This window comes from Oncorhynchus gorbuscha, linkage group LG11 (assembly GCF_021184085.1).
Source record: "Oncorhynchus gorbuscha isolate QuinsamMale2020 ecotype Even-year linkage group LG11, OgorEven_v1.0, whole genome shotgun sequence".
NCBI classification, from domain to species: Eukaryota; Metazoa; Chordata; class Actinopteri; order Salmoniformes; family Salmonidae; genus Oncorhynchus; species Oncorhynchus gorbuscha.
Window position 1 is genome coordinate 22,617,328 of NC_060183.1, and position 20,510 is coordinate 22,637,837.

At 44.3% G+C, this 20,510-nt stretch overlaps 2 protein-coding genes across 6 annotated transcripts in view; both read right to left on the reverse strand.

Annotated features, from left to right (window-relative positions):
• mpp2b (MAGUK p55 scaffold protein 2b) overlaps positions 1 to 2,971 on the reverse strand; it is a 54,310-nt gene extending 51,339 nt beyond the window's left edge. For 2 of the 3 annotated variants that reach the window (XM_046368962.1, XM_046368960.1), the window contains exon 1: positions 2,604 to 2,971. The gene's annotated coding sequence lies outside the window, so the exon portion shown is untranslated. The remainder of the gene's footprint in view (positions 1 to 2,603) is intronic. The other variant, XM_046368961.1, reaches the window with a different exon arrangement.
• Positions 2,972 to 3,290: 319 nt separating this feature from the next.
• LOC124047594 (peptide Y-like) lies at positions 3,291 to 9,485 on the reverse strand. Of its 3 annotated transcripts, none has more exons than XR_006841116.1 (4): positions 9,356 to 9,485; positions 6,968 to 7,155; positions 3,720 to 3,857; positions 3,291 to 3,541 (listed from the first exon to the last, which is right to left on the reverse strand). XR_006841116.1 is itself a non-coding variant. In XM_046367908.1 (4 exons), the coding sequence occupies exons 2-4, from the start codon at positions 7,153 to 7,155 to the stop codon at positions 3,517 to 3,519; spliced, it is 294 nt and encodes a 97-aa protein (XP_046223864.1). In that variant the 5' UTR covers positions 9,356 to 9,485; the 3' UTR covers positions 3,291 to 3,516. The 3 variants fall into 3 exon arrangements, 2 of the variants coding, with proteins under 2 accessions (XP_046223864.1, XP_046223865.1); XM_046367908.1 differs by having other exon boundaries at positions 3,777 to 3,857; XM_046367909.1 differs by having other exon boundaries at positions 3,748 to 3,857.
• Positions 9,486 to 20,510: the final 11,025 nt, after the last annotated feature.

The window sequence follows — 20,510 nt, forward strand, 5'->3', positions numbered from 1 at the left end:
TGTGAGATTTGAGGTTGCCCTAGGCCCTGCTTAAATATTTTACAGCTCCTTCCTTCCTTAACCACTGATCTGACACGGTTGGATTGGTGAATGAATAAACTGGTTACCTTGCAGTCATTGCCTCAAGGAAGAAGAGAAGTAAGGATAGAAGGAGGAAGTGAGGGAGGTCAAGACTGTGGGAGAATCTCAATTAGATTTCCTCTATTCCTCAAGTCCTCTCCTCTGTCCTATCTTCTCCTCACCTCCTTTTGAAAAAGGTCCAAGTTAATCAAGGTGAGGAGGAGAGGAAATGTGGAATTAAATGCGCTTGTATATGAAATGAGGCTATCCTACTGTAGTGTGTCATCAGGCAAATTACGTTTACAGATGTAGAACCCCATAATACATCTGTAAAATGGTCAAATGAAATGTAGCTAGTTGTGCAAGACATTAATAAATGGATAAGTAGCATGTTGTTTCTAAATGTGTGCATGATTTTCTCATCCGATAAAACAACAGCTGTTTCAAAGGGGGTGTGGCGGATTTCAAAACTCTTCCACGGTAGGATACACCTGAACATCCTTCGCCGGGGGAGGCAATCCAGTAGAGGAGCAAACTCTTATTAACGAATTGACACTCCTTCATATGGCGACTACTTATCGGTTTCCCGGTCACAGAGGAGAGGATGACAGGAGTCTAGGAGAGGACATACTTTTTACTAATTGAGAATCACCCCAAATCTGGCAGTGTTTTCATGCTGTGTAAGGAAGTGCTTAGGTCACATTTCTGTGGAGCTCATTGATCGTGCAGCATCACACAGCTGTCAAACCCGCCAAAAATCCTGTTGCAGCTGCAAGTTCTCAAAAGGGAGACTATTAAGAAGGATGAAGTTCCTTTAAGCTGAGCTAAAAGCACTGCAGAATAAGACCTATCACAGTTTTGATGTGTAAATCCGCCAGAGTGATTTGGAAAAACTGTATTAGAAGACTTGAATAACTGCTGAAGCTCATCTCAACCCAAACACCTAGTATGATATGATCTATGATTTTAGACATAACCATCTCACTGTAAGTTTGAGTGTAAAGTAACAAAGGACACTAATGATGGTTGAAAAGGACCTCTCTTCCTGCCAGCCGTGTCCTTAGTGCTCATTCATTAGGCGAGACCAGGGTTTCCCAAACTCGGTCCCGGGGCCCCCCCTGGGTGCAGGTATGGTTTTTGCCCTAGCACTATACAGCTGATTCAAATAATCAAAAGCTTGATGATGAGTTGGTTATTTGAATAAGCTGTGTAGTGCTGAGAGTGGGGGGGGGCAGGACAGAGTTTGGGAAACCCTGGGCTAGACTACACCCTCTCCCAATTACCTTGTTAGAGAAGATGTCAAAAATGAATGTGTTTACATCACGGTCCCATCCACCAGGTATGATGTTCTGATTGAATGGTAAGGTTGAGTTTCCACGTTATTTCAACAAAACATATATTTGTGAAAAACTGATTGGAATTGCTAAAAGTAAAAAATGTAAAGGGAAAAAAATTCAAACATTTGATCTAAATCCAATAACGGTGAAATGTTTTGTTGATTTCTCCTTAGTTGACAACTGAACCAACCTGATGTTGAACTGAAGTCTGTGCCAAGTACGGAATTGCAGGAAAGAAACACTATAATTTATACGTTTTGCTCCACTGTCAATAGGGGGGCCGCTAAAGTGTTTTGCTCGCAAACGCCCATCCCTGGGTTAAAGTGTTTGCTTGACAGTCGTGGACCCAAGTTCTAGTCCCGGTCGCGGCTACCCCTCATATTTGCTACAATGTCATTACCCAATAACCCACTGTAGGCTATTACTCTCAGAACCAAATGACACATTGTCATTTGTTTGTTTATTCATATATTCACATTAAAACTGAAAGAGAAATGTGGTGCGTAGGGAGTGACGTGAGCCTGCACCAGGGAACAGGTGCACATGATGTCCGATCCGACTATCCTTATAGCTACATAAGGTCTGGAATTCTGCTATTGTAAAACAGCCATTCTCTCCCAGTCACAAGTACATTTCCAAGAGTATGATTGATAATCCATCATTAACTTGTAAAGTCAGTGATATAGTATTCTAATTCACAAGCGCAAAGGATGGAAGACCGGACACGGGTTAGACTACATTGTATCTCCTCACACAACTTGGCAGCTATTGAGTGCGGTACGTGGGATAAGAAAATAAATCAGAAGTAGCTTGTGCTTTTGCTTAAATGCTTTTCTCTTAGACTATTCCTCACCATCTGTGGGCTTTGTATGCACACCAATAGGCTCCGGCGTAATAACGGTAGCCTAAGCTAGAGGAGGTAAAGTGCCAGGAATATGCTATCATGTGCAAGATCAACATGATTGATATTGCGATGCCACCACTATCAATAATTCACAATGTCCAATCCATTCATTCGTAATATGATAGATTCTAGCGTAAAACAAACCACCTGGTGCCACGGGCGCATCACCGCGGAATCACAATCGATTCTAAATAGCCGGGACACAAAGAAAAACGATCGCGACAATAAATTATCATCTTCTATATCAATAACCATTCTTTCTGTTCAACAAATCACTACTTTATGAGCTCATATTAGATTACCTTGCTTCTGTTGTTCCCACTGTACAATTCGAGACGAGAGCGAAGACCGCGCGGCTGAAATGTCAAATCCCTGAGCACAGTTGCTGAAGATTAAAGGGAAAACGGTATGTGTGCCACAGTGCAGAACCCACCGAACTGCGGTTTGAATGCTTCTTGTCGTGCAGGTCTTGAGTCTAGATGACTTAAATATCTAAATATCACACGTGATAAGACAATATACAACGTACCATAAACAAAGTAAGGAAATAGTACACTATACTGTGTCCAAAAGTTTCAAAATGATGAGTTTCATCTTCAGCATAGGACACTGTATTAAAATGATGATACTTCAATACATCCCTACTCTTTTTGAGACCGTTGTGAGGAATTATGGTAAATGTGTAGGCTGGCCACGTCCTGCAGCAAGGTCAGTAGAAGATGTGGTCTAATGCATAAATTACAAGTTCCAATGGCAAATAACGTACAGAGAGCATTTTCCTTGTAATATACTGTCACCTAGTGGTATGAATGTGTCACAAACAATGATATTACTCTTGTAACCATGTGTAATAATAAGCCTGAAGTGGTGGTTGGTCTAGGATCATTTCCAATCATAGCTTTTGGATATAAATATTGGTTTGCTTATCTGTGGAGTCACAGAAACGGAAAGGCTTTCAACAAAATTCACTGTGACAAGATGTATTATAACACATGTATTTATTATTCATTGTTGAATTTAATTACAAATTATGTCAACAACCAAAAATAGACAATTATGTGTTGGAATGAGAGAGTGAGAAAGAGAGACAGAGATGTTGAACATAAATAGTGGGCCACACAGTCCAGTGAAGGTTGCCAGTTGAGCAGCCTATTTGAGTTGTTGTAAGGTCCGCCATTTGAGTGGAACAGCATGCCAGTGGGACGGGACCCAGATTTATCCGAGATCACTGCCACCCGAACTGTTAGAAAAAGACACAGAAAGTCAGTAGCTGGCCTTCCAAACTCACTAAACTCCATATCTAGTGATCAAACTTAGATATTGCTATCCAGGAAACTCTGAGTGGACTGTCACATTCCTACTGCGGGTGTATGCATGGGTCATGTTGATAAACTCAAGGTATGATGAGTCTGTTGTACCAAAGAGCAGACAGTCACGTTGAATCACCCTTTCCCTCAGTCTCTTCATCCTCTCACCGTTGTGTTAAATCGCCTTCCGACTCATCTCTGAACAGCAACCACCCCAGAGCTGACTCAGGTGCAGATCTCTTTCCATACCTATTGGACACAGAGACAATCACATGCTGTATGTCACCAAGAGATGTACATTACTTGCTGGAGTGTGCTAACAGGGGTCTTAAGACCAATCATGTCCCCTTGTCGCGATGAATAGCCTGGCCACCTGATCGTTGACAGACCCATGAATTGCAAGGCACTACCTCAATTAGCCTTTCTGAGTACTGGAAGAGAAGATCCAAGGTCCTTCCCTTCAGAACTCCTTCTCCAATGTGTTTTAAGAAAGAGGCGAGAGGATGCCAGGAATCGGAGAAAAATGTATTGAGAAAGAGCCAAAGTTTCAAGAAACTACGCAGACAATACTGGTGTGAATACCCTACTGCCGGGTTCCCCAATAGGCAGGCCATGGGCCTGTGATTTTATTTGGCCCATAAGTTTTCTGAGCAAAAAATATATATATATAATTTTCATTGTTGGACATAAAAGACTGTAAAATCAATAGGAAATCAGCTCAAAGTGATTTTAATTTAGGAAATACAGTACCAGTCAAAAGTTTGGACACACCTACTCATTCCAGGTTTTTTATTTGTTTAGCTATTTTCTATATTGTAGAATAATAGTGAAGACATCAAAACTATTAAATAACACATATGGAATCATGTAGTAACCAAAACATTGTTAAACAAATATATTTGAGATTTTTCAAAGTAGCCACCCTTTGCCTTGTTCAAGACACACTTAACCAGCATGGCTACCACAGCATTCTGCAGTGGAACACCATCCCATCTGGTTTGTGCTCAGTGGGACTATCATTTGTTTTTTAACAGGACAAGGTCCCAAAACACACCTCCGGGATGTGTAAGGGCTATTTGACCAAGGAAAGTGATGGAGTGCTGCATCAGATGACCTGGCCTCCACAATCACCCAACCTCTACCCAATTGAGATGGTTTGGGATGAGATGGACCGCAGAGTGATGGAAAATATGCTAACAAGTGCTCAACATATGTGGGAACTCCTTCAAGACTGTTGGAAATGAAAAGCATTCCACATGATGCTGGTTGAGAGAATGTCATCAAGGCAAAGGGTGGAAACTTTGAAGAATCTAAAATATATTTAGATTTGTTTAACACTTTTTTGGGTACTACATGATTCCATATGTGTTATTTCATCGTTTTAAAGTCTTCACTAATATTCTACAATGTAGAAAATAGTACAAATAAAGAAAAACCTCAATGAGTTGGTGTGTCCAAACTTTTGACTGGTACTGTGTGTTCCCAAATATTCCCACGCATAAATAGAGGCATATATTTTTGTTTTTGTCAAAAATCATATCTGTTTGGGATTCTCGCTGTTCATTTGCAGTGTGCTAATGGTTTAGAACGCTGTTCTGGCTCCTCGACCATCCGCCCAAGGAAAAATAGAGCCACGGCTGAATGTAATGTGGACCCTTGCCCTAGTGTGTGTACTCACTACTCGCCTATACCCTTTTTATCTCCAGAGGCAAGAACACATATCTCAAGCAATTAGCTCTAAACAAGGAGAGATTTTAAAGTCCAATGCTCAGCAAGGCAAGCAATCCTTGGTTCCACAGAGAGTGACACAGCTTTTAAATCATCTTTAAATCACTGAAATCAATGCTTTGCCAATGAGGAGTGAATCTCCCTTTGTGTGAGAACAAGAGGGGCTGAACTGCATGGCACACAGCCCTTGTAGTGCATTGACAGCTCCAGCCCACTTAAAGACATGCTCCGATATTTTGGTGACTAAGAAATTATTTTTTAAACCTCCCGCTTTGCGCTGAATGTGTCCATGTGTAGTTCTTACATGCATAATCTATGAGCAGAATTACTGTCTTACCTCAATTAGCCACGAAATCCCTAGTTAGAAAGCAACTGTTTTCTTGAAGCTGTGCTGTGCATTTTTCCCTAAATTTCCCACCACGTGTGCCTGCCCCCTAGGAATTTGAGTTCTAGCCAATGAGCTTCAGCCCCTCACATTTGAGTGACAGCTAGCAAGAGGCCGGCCCAGTGTTATCCAATGAGGTTGCAGGGCGCGCCCAGAGGCTCAGTGCTGTACACAGCACACACACACACACACACAAAACACAGCGACAGGACATTAACTTAATGCCTAGAGCAAAACCAGGCTCCTTTTCTTTTCTGTCCATACCATCATTATTTGAAATAACTACACTCTGTTCTCTAAATACTAATCTCTCTGTCTGTGTAATGCTGCTGCATATATGTCTTACCAAAACTGGAATGAAGTTATGTTATAACAGTGTTCAGAACAACTGCCTGTTTGGAGTGCCAAGAGAATATCATTATCCTCAGGATTAATTCAAATATTTCTTGTCTCCTCAGTACTTCTCCCGTGACCTTGGCTAATAGTGGTAATTTGACCCTCTTAAGAACATCAGCAACATTTGATTGGAATTTAGGTATTGGGATTTTTTTGTTGCCTTTGTATTCAAATTGAGTGAAGGAATATGCTATCAGTTTATTGATTGTCAGGAGGTTCCATTCCCATAGAACTGGTTTGAGAAATTGTCCCCCCCCCCCTGCAATAGGCTGAAACATTGCATTATCTCTGACTCTCGTGCCATATCTAAGACAAGGTGTTCCCCTGTTGATAACATGTTAGCCTACAGAGTGCTGAACTCACTCACCTCTATCTAGAGATGAGGTTGATGCAGTGTCGCAGACACACAGACTCAATTGTACTGAGAGACAGGGGCAAATCCTGTTGTGCTTTCCTTTTGCCCCCAACGCACAGAGACAGGACATGAACTTGGAGAGCCAAGAGAATATCATTATCCTCAGGATTAATTCAAACATCTCTTGTCCCCTCAGAGCTTCTTCTGTGACCTTGGCTATAGTGGTAATTTAACCCTCTTCAGAATATCAGCAACATTTTATTGTAATTTGGCAGATGGATTTTTTTTTTTACCTTTGAAAACAAATTTAGTGAAGGCATATGCTGAGTCTATTGATTGTCAGTGGGAGGTTCCGTTCCCATAAAACTGGTTTAAGAAATTGTTCCCCCCCAATAGGCTGAAACATTGCATTATCTCGGACTCTGGTGCCATATCTAAGACAAGGTTTTCCCGTGTAGATAAAATGCTAACCTACAGAGTCCTGAACTCACTCACCTCTGTCTATTGATGAGGTTGATGTAGTGTCGCAGCGCTGTGTTGTATCTGGCCCATTCCTCCGGAGGCGCGTTGTCATCGGGGCTCACCGGCTTGGTAAAGTAGGCATCCGTGAAAGTGCCCAGACAAACCAGCACGCCCAGGACGAGGACGACAAGGATCAACCAGGGTCTCAGTGTGTTGGCCATCTGTAAATAAAGAATGTAGGCTAGCATTTCCCTGACGTCTGCTGGACAAAGAAAAGTTGAACAAAAGCTTGGCATTCTTGGCATCCGAATTTCAAAGTTATCCGTTTTAAGCAAAGCTTTTTGATGACTCAGATGAGTAAGTCTTCGTCTTTTTGAAAGGAGTCTGTATCAGAGACACATTAGCAGTTGCACTGTCTATGGTGCTGAAATGTGTGCCAAAGTTGCTTACGAAATAAACCAATTGGTCTTCAACCTATTGATTCTACAATACTATGGAACATTATATTGTGTTAAGTAATGATAATGAAAGAATTGCTTACTCTTGCTAATTGCTACTGCAATTGCGGTGGCATTTGCGTCCTTTGCCTTTGCAACCATGAAAAACACTTTAAAATTACAAATACTTACACATCAAACACGTTTGAAAATCACTCATTACAAAGATATACAAGGACCTTGAACATTCCCTTCAGATTAGTCAATCCCATTTAGTCATTTAACGATTCCATTGATCATTTAGTGTGTCTAAATACAAAGTGTCATGCGTGTTACTCAATTTAAATGAAGAGAAATTAAATTGTGAGCAAAATTGATTAATCATATCACTTTAGTAAATGAAAGGTTAAAGGGTTAACGACCTTAGATTTGAGCATCTGTGGTGTTACTACTCCGAGGGTGAAGTCAGCATTATAGGGACACTTTTGGTAAATCGCTATGTAGACAATCAAAATCAGCCTACCCTACTCAAGTAATGTTTATTTTCATTAATTACGGTCTTAATCTAAATGTTTATGATGAAAACAAGTGGATAATGGATTATTCAGTGGTTGCTACAATACCTAAAACAACATCAGACCCTTACTTTTACTAAAGTGTGTCTTTCAGTTGCAGTGGGGCAATTTAGTAGATGAAGTGGGGCACTATTTTCTCATTAGAAATTAATGAATGTCCCACTTCACCTGCCACTTGCTATGAAATTATCAAAGAGGCATTGTAGAGGCTTATAAATAACACACTCTGTTTTAACAATTGTGTCAATGACATTATACTAGACCCCCTCCATGCCCTTAAAATGTATTTGGGAACCTTCCAAGCTCTTGGTGAAAATCGAACTAAAGGATTCTGCACAGTTTTTACTTGATCACAAAACAGCTCTATTATTCCACAAATGCATAAATCCTTACATAAATTGAGCCTATTTGCAATACTTACTTTCTTACATGTTATTGTCCTTCGATTCTTTACTCCTCTTGTTATTTCCCTCTAATTTCTTCCACAATCATACTATACTGTTTATGTGCCGTATAGCGTCTAGTAGAATCCAGTTTGAGATGTTATAAACTACTAAAACAACATATGTTTATATATTTTAGAATATATGAAGGAAATTCCCTTCATTAGATACAAATGTTGCAGAGTAAACATTCAGCAACAACCCAATAACAGTTGTAGTGATTGGGTTGCAAAATGACCGTAGTACAGCACCCTCAAGCATAAATGCACCACCACACCTGTAGGGTGTACGAACTACAAAGCAGGATCAAGGAGTTAGCCAACTAGCTTCCCTAAATGTTCTGAATTAACTTTTTATTTTGGGCATGGTGTAATTGACTCAACAACCAAAAACGCATATCCAAGTTTAGCTTTCTTAATGAACCAGAAAATCAATAGTTATTTATGGTTGTTCATCAAAGTTAGCTGGGTAACTCATTTGTAGTATGCGCAAAGTTATCATAATGGTAAAAATAAATAATAATTAAAAAAAAAAAACTTTTTTGTGAAAATGGTTAAAAATTATTTGGATAGTCCATCTGGTGGTCACACTATTAACAAACTGTTGATAAGCAACTGCTCCTGAAGTTAGATTAGGGTTGTAGGGTAATGTTTAGAATAAGGGTTATGATAAGGGCTAAGGTTAGAGTTATAGGGCTAGGACAAAGTTTAGGGTTAGGATAAGGGTTAGGGTTAGTAGATAGTTCAAATGTTACTGATAATCGTCATTAAGCTGCCAAATTAGTTGATTTAAAATGGGATGATACCAAAATAGCCTACATTTAAATAAAGAAAAATGTAGTTTATTATTTCCTAAATGGCATTGCCAACGCATTTCAAAAACGACCCAATTGCTAAAACTAATTCAACAGTCAAAACCTCCCAACTCAGCATAGACACAGAGAGCAACACGAAACTCATTACTCACTCTGCAGCAGGCTTGCTTGCTTCACCGGTTTTCACTATGTTCTGGTTGTGCGTTTTATTATTCCCAAATCCGGATGGTTTATATGGTCAAGGCTACCTGATGCGCGCGCCTTGAGACACGGCAAAGTCACGTTTTCACCTCAATCTACGCAAGCGAGAACGAGCGGAGTACGGAAGCACTCTTTCCCTATTGAAAATATCAAATCAAATTCTATTCGTCACATGCTTGTAAACAACAAGTGTAGACTAACAGTGAAATGCTTTACTTACGGGCCTTTCCCAACAACGAATAGAGAAAGAAAATAGATAAATACTTTTAAAAAGTGTATCACGTAATAATACAATCAATAATAAATACACAATGAGAAAAGATAACTTGGCTATATACACAGGGTATCAGTACCGAGTCGATGTGCAGGGGGTATTGAGGTAGATATGTACATTTAACAAATAACTAGGAATAAAATGACAGATAGTAAACAGTAGCAGCAGCTTATGTGATGGGTACAAATGTTTTTTAAATTGTCCAAAAAGAGCCAATGCATATATTCCGGGTTGCTATTTGGTTACCTATTGAACTAGCTATTTATCAGTCATGGCTTGGGGGTAGAAGCTGTTCAGGGTCTTGTTGGTTCCAGACCTGTGCAAAGCATAAAATACAACCTTTCAGTGACAACTAAGGGCATTTAATGTACTTTCATGTCATTATTATGATTTGGGAGAACATGCCAAACTCAAAATTTAGTGAATATGATCAAACAGCGTTAACTAGGGAATATCATTTTTTTTTAAATATAATTGGGAACCCCTGGTCTATGACCCGGGTGGCTGAGATAGCCTACCTTTGTCTGATTTCAAGCAGTAACGATTGACACATAAACTCAGCAAAAAAAGAAACGTCCCTTTTTCAGGTCTCTGACTTTCAAAGATAATTAGTAAAAATACAAATAACTTCACAGATCTTCATTGTAAAGGGTTTAAACACTGTTTCCCATGCTTGTTCAATGACCCATGAACAATTAATGAACATGCACCTGTGGAACGGACGTTAAGACACTAACATCTTACAGACGGTAGGCAATTAAGGTCACAGTTATGAAAACCTAGGACACTAAAAGAGGCCTTTCTACTGACTCTGAAAAACACCAAAAGAAGGGGTCCCTGCTCATCTGCGTGAACGTGCCTTAGGCATGCTGCAAGGAGGCATAAGGACTGCAGATGTGGCCAGGGCAATAAATTGCAATGTCCGTACTGTGAGATGCCTAAGACAGTTGATCGTCCTCGCAGTGACAGACCACGTGTAACAACACCTGCACAGGATCAGTACACCCAACATCACACCTGCGTGACAGGTACAGGATGGCAACAACAACTACCCGAGCTCCACCAGGAAAGCACAATCCCTCCATCAGTGCTCAGACTGTCCGCAATAGGCTGAGAGAGGCTGGACTGGGGACTTGTAGGCCTGTTGTAAGGCAGGACCTCACCAGACATCACAGGCAACAACGTCGCCTATGGGCACAAACCCACCGTCGCTGGACAAGACAGGACTGGCAAAAAGTGCTCTTCACTGACGAGTCGCGGTTTTGTCTCACCAGGGGTGATGGTCGGATTCACGTTTATCATCGAAGAAATGAGCGTTACACCCAGGCCTGTACTCTGGAGCGGGATCGATTTTTGAGGTGGAGGGTCCGTCATGGTCTGGGGCGATGTGTCACAGCATCATCGGACTGAGCTTGTTGTCATTGCAGGTAATCTCAACACTGTGCGTTACAGGGAAGACATCCTCCTCCCTCATGTTGTACCCTTCCTGCAGGCTCATCTTCAGGAAGGGTACTGTTCAGGAAACAGCAGAGGGAACACCCCCCTATCCACATCGATGGAACAGTAGTGGAGAGGGTAGCAAGTTTTAAGTTCCTCGGCATACACATCACAGACAAACTGAATTGGTCCACTCACACTGACAGCGTCGTGAAGAAGGCGCAGCAGCGCCTCTTCAACCTCAGGAGGCTTAAGAAATTCGGCTTGTCACCAAAAGCACTCACAAACTTCTACAGATGCACAATCGAGAGCATCCTGGCGGGCTGTATCACCGCCTGGTACGGCAACTGCTCCGCCCTCAACCGTAAGGCTCTCCAGAGGGTAGTGAGGTCTGCACAACGCATCACCGGGGACAAACTACCTGCCCTCCAGGACACCTACAGCACCCGATGCTACAGGAAGGCCATAAAGATCATCAAGGACATCAACCACCCGAGCCACTGCCTGTTCACCCCACTATCATCCAGAAGGCGAGGTCAGTACAGGTGCATCAAAGCTGGGACCGAGAGACTGAAAAACAGCTTCTATCTCAAGGCCATCAGACTGTTAAACAGCCACCACTAACATTGAGTGGCTGCTGCCAACACACTGTCATTGACACTGACCCAACTCCAGCCACTCTAATAATGGGAATGGATGGGAAATGATGTAAATATATCACTAGCCACTTTAAACAATGCTACCTTATATAATGTTACTTACCCTACATTATTCATCTCATATGCATACGTATATACTGTACTCTACATCATCGACTGCATCCTTATGTAATACATGTATCACTAGCCACTTTAACTATGCCACTTTGTTTACTTTGTCTACATACTCATCTCATATGTATATACTGTACTCGATACCATCTACTGCTATGCTGCTCTGTACCATCACTCATTCATATATCCTTATGTACATATTCTTTATCCCCTTACACTGTGTATAAGACAGTAGTTTTGGAATTGTTAGTTAGATTACTTGTTGGTTATCACTGCATTGTCGGAACTAGAAGCACAAGCATTTCGCTACACTCGCATTAACATCTGCTAACCCCATGTGTATGTGACAAATACAATTTGATTTGATTTGATCCTGACATGACCCTCTAGCATGACAATGCCACAAGCCATACTGCTCGTTCTGTGCATGATTTACTGCAAGACAGGAATGTCAGTGTTCTGCCATGGCCAGCGAAGAGCCCTGATCTTAATCCCATTGAGCACGTCGGGGACCTGTTGGATCGGAGGGTGAGGGCTAGGGCCATTCCCCCCCAGAAATGTCCAGGAACTTGCAGGTGCCTTGGTGGAAGAGTCGGGTAACATCTCACAGCAAGAACTGGCAAATCTGGTGCAGTCCATGAGGAGGAGATGCACTGCAGTACTTAATGCAGCTGGTGGCCACACCAGACACTGACTGTTACTTTTGATTTTGACCCCCCCCCCTTTGTTCAGGGACACATTATTCCATTTCTGTTAGTCACATGTATGTGGAACTTGTTCAGCTTAAGTCTCAGTTTATTTACACATGTTAAGTTTGCTGGAAATAAACGCAGTTGACAGTGAGAGGACGTTTCTTTTTTTTGCTGAGTTTATCATGTGTTTTTTAGTTATAAATGGATTGTAGATACCGTCATGAATTATATTAACATAAGTTTGTGGACACCTACGGGTCGAACATCTCATTGCAAATTCATGGGCATTAATATGGAGTTGGTCCCCCTTTTGCCCCTTTAACAGCCTCCACTCTTCTGGGAAGGTTTTTCACTATATGTTGGAACATTGCTGCAGGGACTTGCTTCCATTCAGCCACAAGAGCATTAGCGAGGTCGGGCGCTGATGTTGGGTGATTAGGCCTGGCTCGTAGTCGGCGTTCCAATTCATCCCCAAAGGTGTTTGATGGGGTTGACGTCGGGGCTCTGTGCAGGCCAGTTCCATTCTTCCACACCAATCTCGACAAACCATTTCTATATGGACATCGCTTTGTGCATGGGTGCATTGTCATGCTGAAACAGGAAAGGGCCTTCCCCAAACTCTTACCACAAACTTGGAAGCACAGAACCCTTCACTTGAACTAAGGGGCTTAGCCTGAACCATGACCATTATTCCTCCTCCACCAAACTTTACAGTTGTTACTATGCATTGGGGCAGGTAGCGTTCTCCTGGCATCAGCCAAACCCAAATTAGTCTGTTGGACTGCCAGATGGTGAAGCTTGGTTCATCACTTCAGAGAACGCCTTTCCACTTCTCCAGAGTCCAATGGCGGCGAGCTTTAAACTACTCCAACCGACGCTTGGCATTGTGCATGGTGGAAACCCATATCATGAAGCTCCTGATGAACAGTTCTTGTGCCTCCAGAGGAACTCGTTAGTGAGTGTTGCAATCGAGGACAGACTATTTTTACGCTCATCAGCCCTCGGCGGTCACTTTCTGTGAGCTTGTGTGGCATACCACTTTGAGGCTGAGCTGTTGTTGCTCCTAGACGTTTCCACTTCACGATAACAGCACTTACAGTTGACCGAGGCTGCTCTAGCAGGACAGAAATTTGACAAACTGACTTGTTGGAAAGGTGACATCCTATGAAGGTGCCACTTTGGACATTTTGAGCATTTCAGTGAAGGATATTCTACTGCCAATGTTTGTCTATGGAGATTGCATGGCTGTGTGCTCAATTTTATACACCTTTCAGAAACAGGTGTGGCTTCAATAGGAAAATCCACTCATTTGAAGCGGTGTCCACATTATTTTAGCCATGTAGTCAGTGGTGATTTGAACATGTAAATCTTGGTGGGGCAAATTCCCCATTTTTTTTTTAGATGCATGCCAGAAAAGCCACACAACACAGCATTAATTGCACTATAACGGTGACAAACGGTGCCCACAAACTGTTAGGGCCTACATAAAGCTGTCCAAACAGCAGAGCTTTCTTTTCAGCCCCATGGAGTAAATCCTTACCACTGCTACACCTGGCTATCAGCGGAGCCTAGTCTGACATTTCATTCAGCCTCATTTACTGCCTTTTAAAAAACATAGCTGATATGGCTGACATGCTTAAACAAATGTGGTTTCTACTGACAACTGAGATGTACAAACTATGGCATAAGGGGACGCCGAGCAGATAAGAGGCAATTCGTAATTTCGATTAAGACATGAATGAGCGAGCTAGAATGGACGTAGTCAATATAACTATTTGTTCAGCACTTTTAAAATGTACAGTGACAGAATTCTAAACATGGGCCGTTCTTACAGTATTCTCCCTGTAGACCTAATCAGAACCACAAGATAAATAAAGGGGGAATATAAGCAGACAATGAAAGCTCTTACAATAATTGATGATTACATTTCTCAAAAACAGGCTATGGGATACATGTGCACCACCAAGTCAGAACATTAGGTTAAGTTATGAGGGGGAAAGAGACCTAATTATTAGGGTGAGACACATGGGCTACTACCATCTTACTACACAACATACACTTAGTATTACTTTCTTAGCTTACAGTATATATATCTCCCTGGCATATTACATAATTTATGCAGCAGCATGTCATGCAGGTGAAAGAGGACCCAAAAGCGACTTGGCGAAAACAGAGTCTTTAATCCAGTAAAGTAAATACAAACAAAAAACACAACTTTCACTCGAAATGACGAGGACAAACTGGAGACTCGATCTTGAACAGCAGGTGAACAGCAGGTTGCCTCGGGAAGGCACTTGAACCAGACAGACTCAGACACCTGCTCACCACGCAGCATCTGAGGAAAACACGACACGACAGGGCGATACACAAACACAGCACGGTGAATTCTAGACAAGGAACCGACAGGACAGGAACGGAACACAAAGGAAGAAATAGGGACTCTAATCAGGGGAAAGGATCGGGAACAGGTGTGGGAAGACTAAATGATTGATTAGGGGAATAGGAACAGCTGGGAGCAGGAACGGAACGATAGAGAGAAGAGAGAGCGAGAGAGTGAGAGAGGGAGGGGAGAGAGAGGGATAGAAAGAGGGAAAGAACCTAATAAGACCAGCAGAGGGAAACGAATAGAATGGGAAGCACAGGGACAAGACAAGATAATAAATGACAAAACATGACAGTACCCCCCACTCACCGAGCGCCTCCTGGCGCACTCGAGGAGGAATCCTGGCGGCAACGGAGGAAATCATCAATGAGTGAACGGTCCAGCACGTCCCGAGACGGAACCCAACTCCTCTCCTCAGGACCGTAACCCTCCCAATCCACTAAGTATTGGTGACCCCGTCCCCGAGAACGCATGTCCATGATCTTATGTACCTTGTAAATAGGTGCGCTCTCGACAAGGACGGGAGGGGGAGGGAAGACGAACGGGGTGCGAAGAAAGGGCTTAACACAGGAGACATAGAAGACAGGATGGACGCGACGAAGATGTCGCGGAAGAAGCAGTCGCACAGCGACAGGATTGACGACCTGGGAGACACGGAACGGACCAATGAACCGCGGAGTCAATTTACGAGAAGCTGTCGTAAGAGGAAGGTTGCGAGTGGAAAGCCACACTCTCTGGCCGCAACAATACCTTGGACTCTTAATCCTGCGTTTATTGGCGGCTCTCACAGTCTGTGCCCTGTAACGGCAAAGTGCAGACCTCACCCTCCTCCAGGTGCGCTCACAACGTTGGACAAACGCTTGAGCGGAGGGAACGCTGGACTCGGCAAGCTGGGATGAGAACAGAGGAGGCTGGTAACCCAGACTACTCTGAAACGGAGATAACCCGGTAGCAGACGAAGGAAGCGAATTGTGAGCGTATTCTGCCCAGGGGAGCTGTTCTGCCCAAGACGCAGGGTTTCTGAAAGAAAGGCTGCGTAGTATGCGACCAATCGTCTGATTGGCCCTCTCTGCTTGACCGTTAGACTGGGGATGAAACCCGGAAGAGAGACTGACGGACGCACCAATCAAACGACAGAACTCCCTCCAAAACTGTGACGTGAATTGCGGGCCTCTGTCTGAAACGGCGTCTAACGGGAGGCCATGAATTCTGAATACATTCTCGATAATGATTTGTGCCGTCTCCTTAGCGGAAGGAAGTTTAGCGAGGGGAATGAAATGTGCCGCCTTAGAGAACCTATCGACAACCGTAAGAATCACAGTCTTCCCCGCAGACAAAGGCAGACCGGTAATGAAGTCTAGGGCGATGTGAGACCATGGTCGAGAAGGAATGGGGAGCGGTCTGAGACGACCGGCAGGAGGAGAGTTACCCGACTTAGTCTGCGCGCAGTCCGAACAAGCAGCCACGAAACGGCGCGTGTCACGCTCCTGAGTCGGCCACCAAAAGCGCTGGCGAATAGACGCAAGAGTGCCTCGAACACCGGGATGACCAGCTAACTTGGCAGAGTGAGCCCACTGAAGAACAGCCAGACGAGTGGAAACAGGAACGAAAAGGAGGTTACTAGGACAAGCGCGCGGCGGCGACGCAGTGTGCGTGAGTGCTTGCTTAACCTGTCTTTCAATTCCCCAGACTGTTAACCCGACAACACGCCCATAAGGAAGAATCCCTCGGGATCAGTAGAAGCCACAGAAGAACTAAACAGACGGGATAAGGCATCAGGCTTGGTGTTCTTGCTACCCGGACGGTAAGAAATCACAAACTCGAAACGAGCGAAAAACAACGCCCAACGAGCTTGACGGGCATTAAGTCGTTTGGCAGAACGGATGTACTCAAGGTTCTTATGGTCTGTCCAAACGACAAAAGGAACGGTCGCCCCCTCCAACCACTGTCGCCATTCGCCTAGGGCTAAGCGGATGGCGAGCAGTTCACGGTTACCCACATCATAGTTGCGCTCAGATGGCGACAGGCGATGAGAAAAATAAGCGCAAGGATGAACCTTATCGTCAGACTGGAAGCGCTGGGATAGAATGGCTCCCACGCCTACCTCTGAAGCGTCAACCTCGACAATGAATTGTCTAGTGACGTCAGGAGTAACGAGGATAGGAGCGGACGTAAAACGTTCTTTTAGAAGATCAAAAGCTCCCTGGGCGGAACCGGACCACTTAAAACACGTCTTGACAGAAGTAAGAGCTGTGAGAGGGGCAGCAACTTGACCGAAATTACGAATGAAACGCCGATAGAAATTAGCGAAACCTAAAAAGCGCTGCAACTCGACACGTGACCTTGGAACGGGCCAATCACTGACAGCTTGGACCTTAGCGGAATCCATCTGAATGCCTTCAGCGGAAATAACGGAACCGAGAAAAGTAACGGAGGAGACATGAAAAGAGCACTTCTCAGACTTTACGTAGAGACAATTCTCTAAAAGGCGCTGTAGAACACGTCGAACGTGCTGAACATGAATCTCGAGTGACGGAGAAAAATCAGGATATCGTCAAGATAGACAAAAACAAAGATGTTCAGCATGTCTCTCAGAACATCATTAACTAATGCCTGAAAAACAGCTGGCGCATTGGCGAGACCAAACGGCAGAACCCGGTACTCAAAATGCCCTAACGGAGTGTTAAACGCCGTTTTCCACTCGTCCCCCTCTCTGATGCGCACGAGATGGTAAGCGTTACGAAGGTCCAACTTAGTAAAGCACCTGGCTCCCTGCAGAATCTCGAAGGCTGATGACATAAGGGGAAGCGGATAACGATTCTTAACCGTTATGTCATTCAGCCCTCGATAATCCACGCAGGGGCGCAGAGTACCGTCCTTCTTCTTAACAAAAAGAACCCCGCCCCGGCCGGAGAGGAAGAAGGCACTATGGTACCGGCGTCAAGAGACACAGACAAATAATCCTCGAGAGCCTTACGTTCGGGAGCCGACAGAGAGTATAGTCTACCCCGAGGAGGAGTGGTCCCCGGAAGGAGATCAATACTACAATCATACGACCGGTGAGGAGGAAGGGAGTTGGCTCGGGACCGACTGAAGACCGTGCGCAGATCATGATATTCCTCCGGCACTCCTGTCAAATCGCCAGGTTCCTCCTGAGAAGTAGGGACAGAAGAAACGGGAGGGATGGCAGACATTAAACACTTCACATGACAAGAAACGTTCCAGGATAGGATAGAATTACTAGACCAATTAATAGAAGGATTATGACATACTAGCCAGGGATGACCCAAAACAACAGGTGTAAACGGTGAACGAAAAATCAAAAAAGAAATAGTCTCACTGTGGTTACCAGATACTGTGAGGGTTAAAGGTAGTGTCTCAAATCTGATACTGGGAAGATGACTACCATCTAAGGCGAACATGGGCGTAGGCTTCTCTAACTCTCTGAAAGGAATGTCATGTTTCCGAACCCATGCTTCGTCCATGAAACAACCCTCAGCCCCAGAGTCTATCAAGGCACTACATGTAGCACCCGAACCGGTCCAGCGTAGATGGACCGACAAAGTAGTACAGGATTTTGATGGAGAGACTTGAGTAGTTGCGCTCACCTGTAGCCCTCCGCTTACAGATGAGCTCTGGCTTTTACTGGACATGAATTAACAAAATGTCCAGCAACTCCGCAATAGAGGCACAGGCGGTTGGTGATCCTCCGTTCCCTCTCCTTAGTCGAGATGCGAATCCCTCCCAGCTGCATGGGCTCAGACTCTGAGCCAGAGGAGGGAGATGGTTGCGATGCGGAGCAGGGAAACACCGTTGATGCGAGCTCTCTTCCACGAGCCCGGTGACGAAGATCTACCCGTCGTTCTATGCGGATGGCGAGAGCAATCAAAGAGTCCACATCTGAAGGAACCTCCCGGGAGAGAATCTCATCCTTAACCACTGCGTGGAGTCCCTCCAGAAAACGAGCGAGCAGCGCCGGCTCGTTCCACTCACTAGAGGCAGCAAGAGTGCGAAACTCAATAGAATAATCCGTTATGGACCGTTCACCTTGGCATAAGGAAGCCAGGGCCCTAGAAGCCTCCCTACCAAAACTGAACGGTCAAAAACCCGAATCATCTCCTCTTTAAAGTTCTGGAACTTGTTAGAGCAATCAGCCCTTGCCTCCCAGATAGCTGTGCCCCATTCTCGAGCCCGGCCAGTAAGGAGTGAAATGACGTAAGCAACCCGAGCTCTCTCTCTAGAGTATGTGTTGGGTTGGAGAGAGAACACAATCTCACACTGCGTGAGAAAGGAGCGGCACTCAGTGGGCTGCCCGGAGTAGCAAGGTGGGTTATTAACCCTAGGTTCTGGAGGCTCGGCAGGCCAGGAAGTAACAGGTGGCACGAGACGTAGACTCTGGAACCGTCCAGAGAGGTCGGAAACCTGAGCGGCCAGGTTCTCCACGGCATGGCGAGCAGCAGACAATTCCTGCTCGTGTCTGCCGAGCATGGCTCCTTGGATCTCGACGGCAGTGTAACGAGCGTCTGAAGTCGCTGGGTCCATTCCTTGGTCGGTTCCTTCTGTCATGCAGGTGAAAGAGGACCCAAAAGCGACTTGGCGAAAACAGAGTCTTTAATCCAGTAAAGTAAATACAAACAAAAAACACAACTTTCACTCGAAATGACGAGGACAAACTGGAGACTCGATCTTGAACAGCAGGTGAACAGCAGGTTGCCTCGGGAAGGCACTTGAACCAGACAGACTCAGACACCTGCTCACCACGCAGCATCTGAGGAAAACACGACACGACAGGGCGATACACAAACACAGCACGGTGAATTCTAGACAAGGAACCGACAGGACAGGAACGGAACACAAAGGAAGAAATAGGGACTCTAATCAGGGGAAAGGATCGGGAACAGGTGTGGGAAGACTAAATGATTGATTAGGGGAATAGGAACAGCTGGGAGCAGGAACGGAACGATAGAGAGAAGAGAGAGCGAGAGAGTGAGAGAGGGAGGGGGGAGAGAGAGGGATAGAAAGAGGGAAAGAACCTAATAAGACCAGCAGAGGGAAACGAATAGAATGGGAAGCACAGGGACAAGACAAGATAATAAATGACAAAACATGACACAGCATACAATACATTTTTGGACTCACCTTGTTGTGCTGTGCTCACTTGAAAAGGAAGGTGGCGTGGCCGTCTTTCGTGGGCAAATTTGTCATCAAACTTTGTCTTCAAAGTCTGGCATTCTCTGGATTTTTGGTGCTTTCAAGACAACTGGGGGGGAAATGACGTCAGTGATCTTCAGGTCAGAGCTGAAGAAAAGGCCCGAGTTCCAGACATGGAAGTCCGAGTTGGATGACCGTTCAAAACGTATTATCCCAGTTGGAGCTCATTTTTTCCCCTAGTTCCCAGTTGTCTTGAACTGAGATTTCCCAGTTCCGAGTTTCCAATTGTTTTGAATGAGGCAGAAGTCATGCTGGATTGACAGCATGGCCAATGTATTCAACCTTTTCTGGCCCATGGCATGTGAATCTTTATCCTTTTAAGCTTGGAAAAGAGAC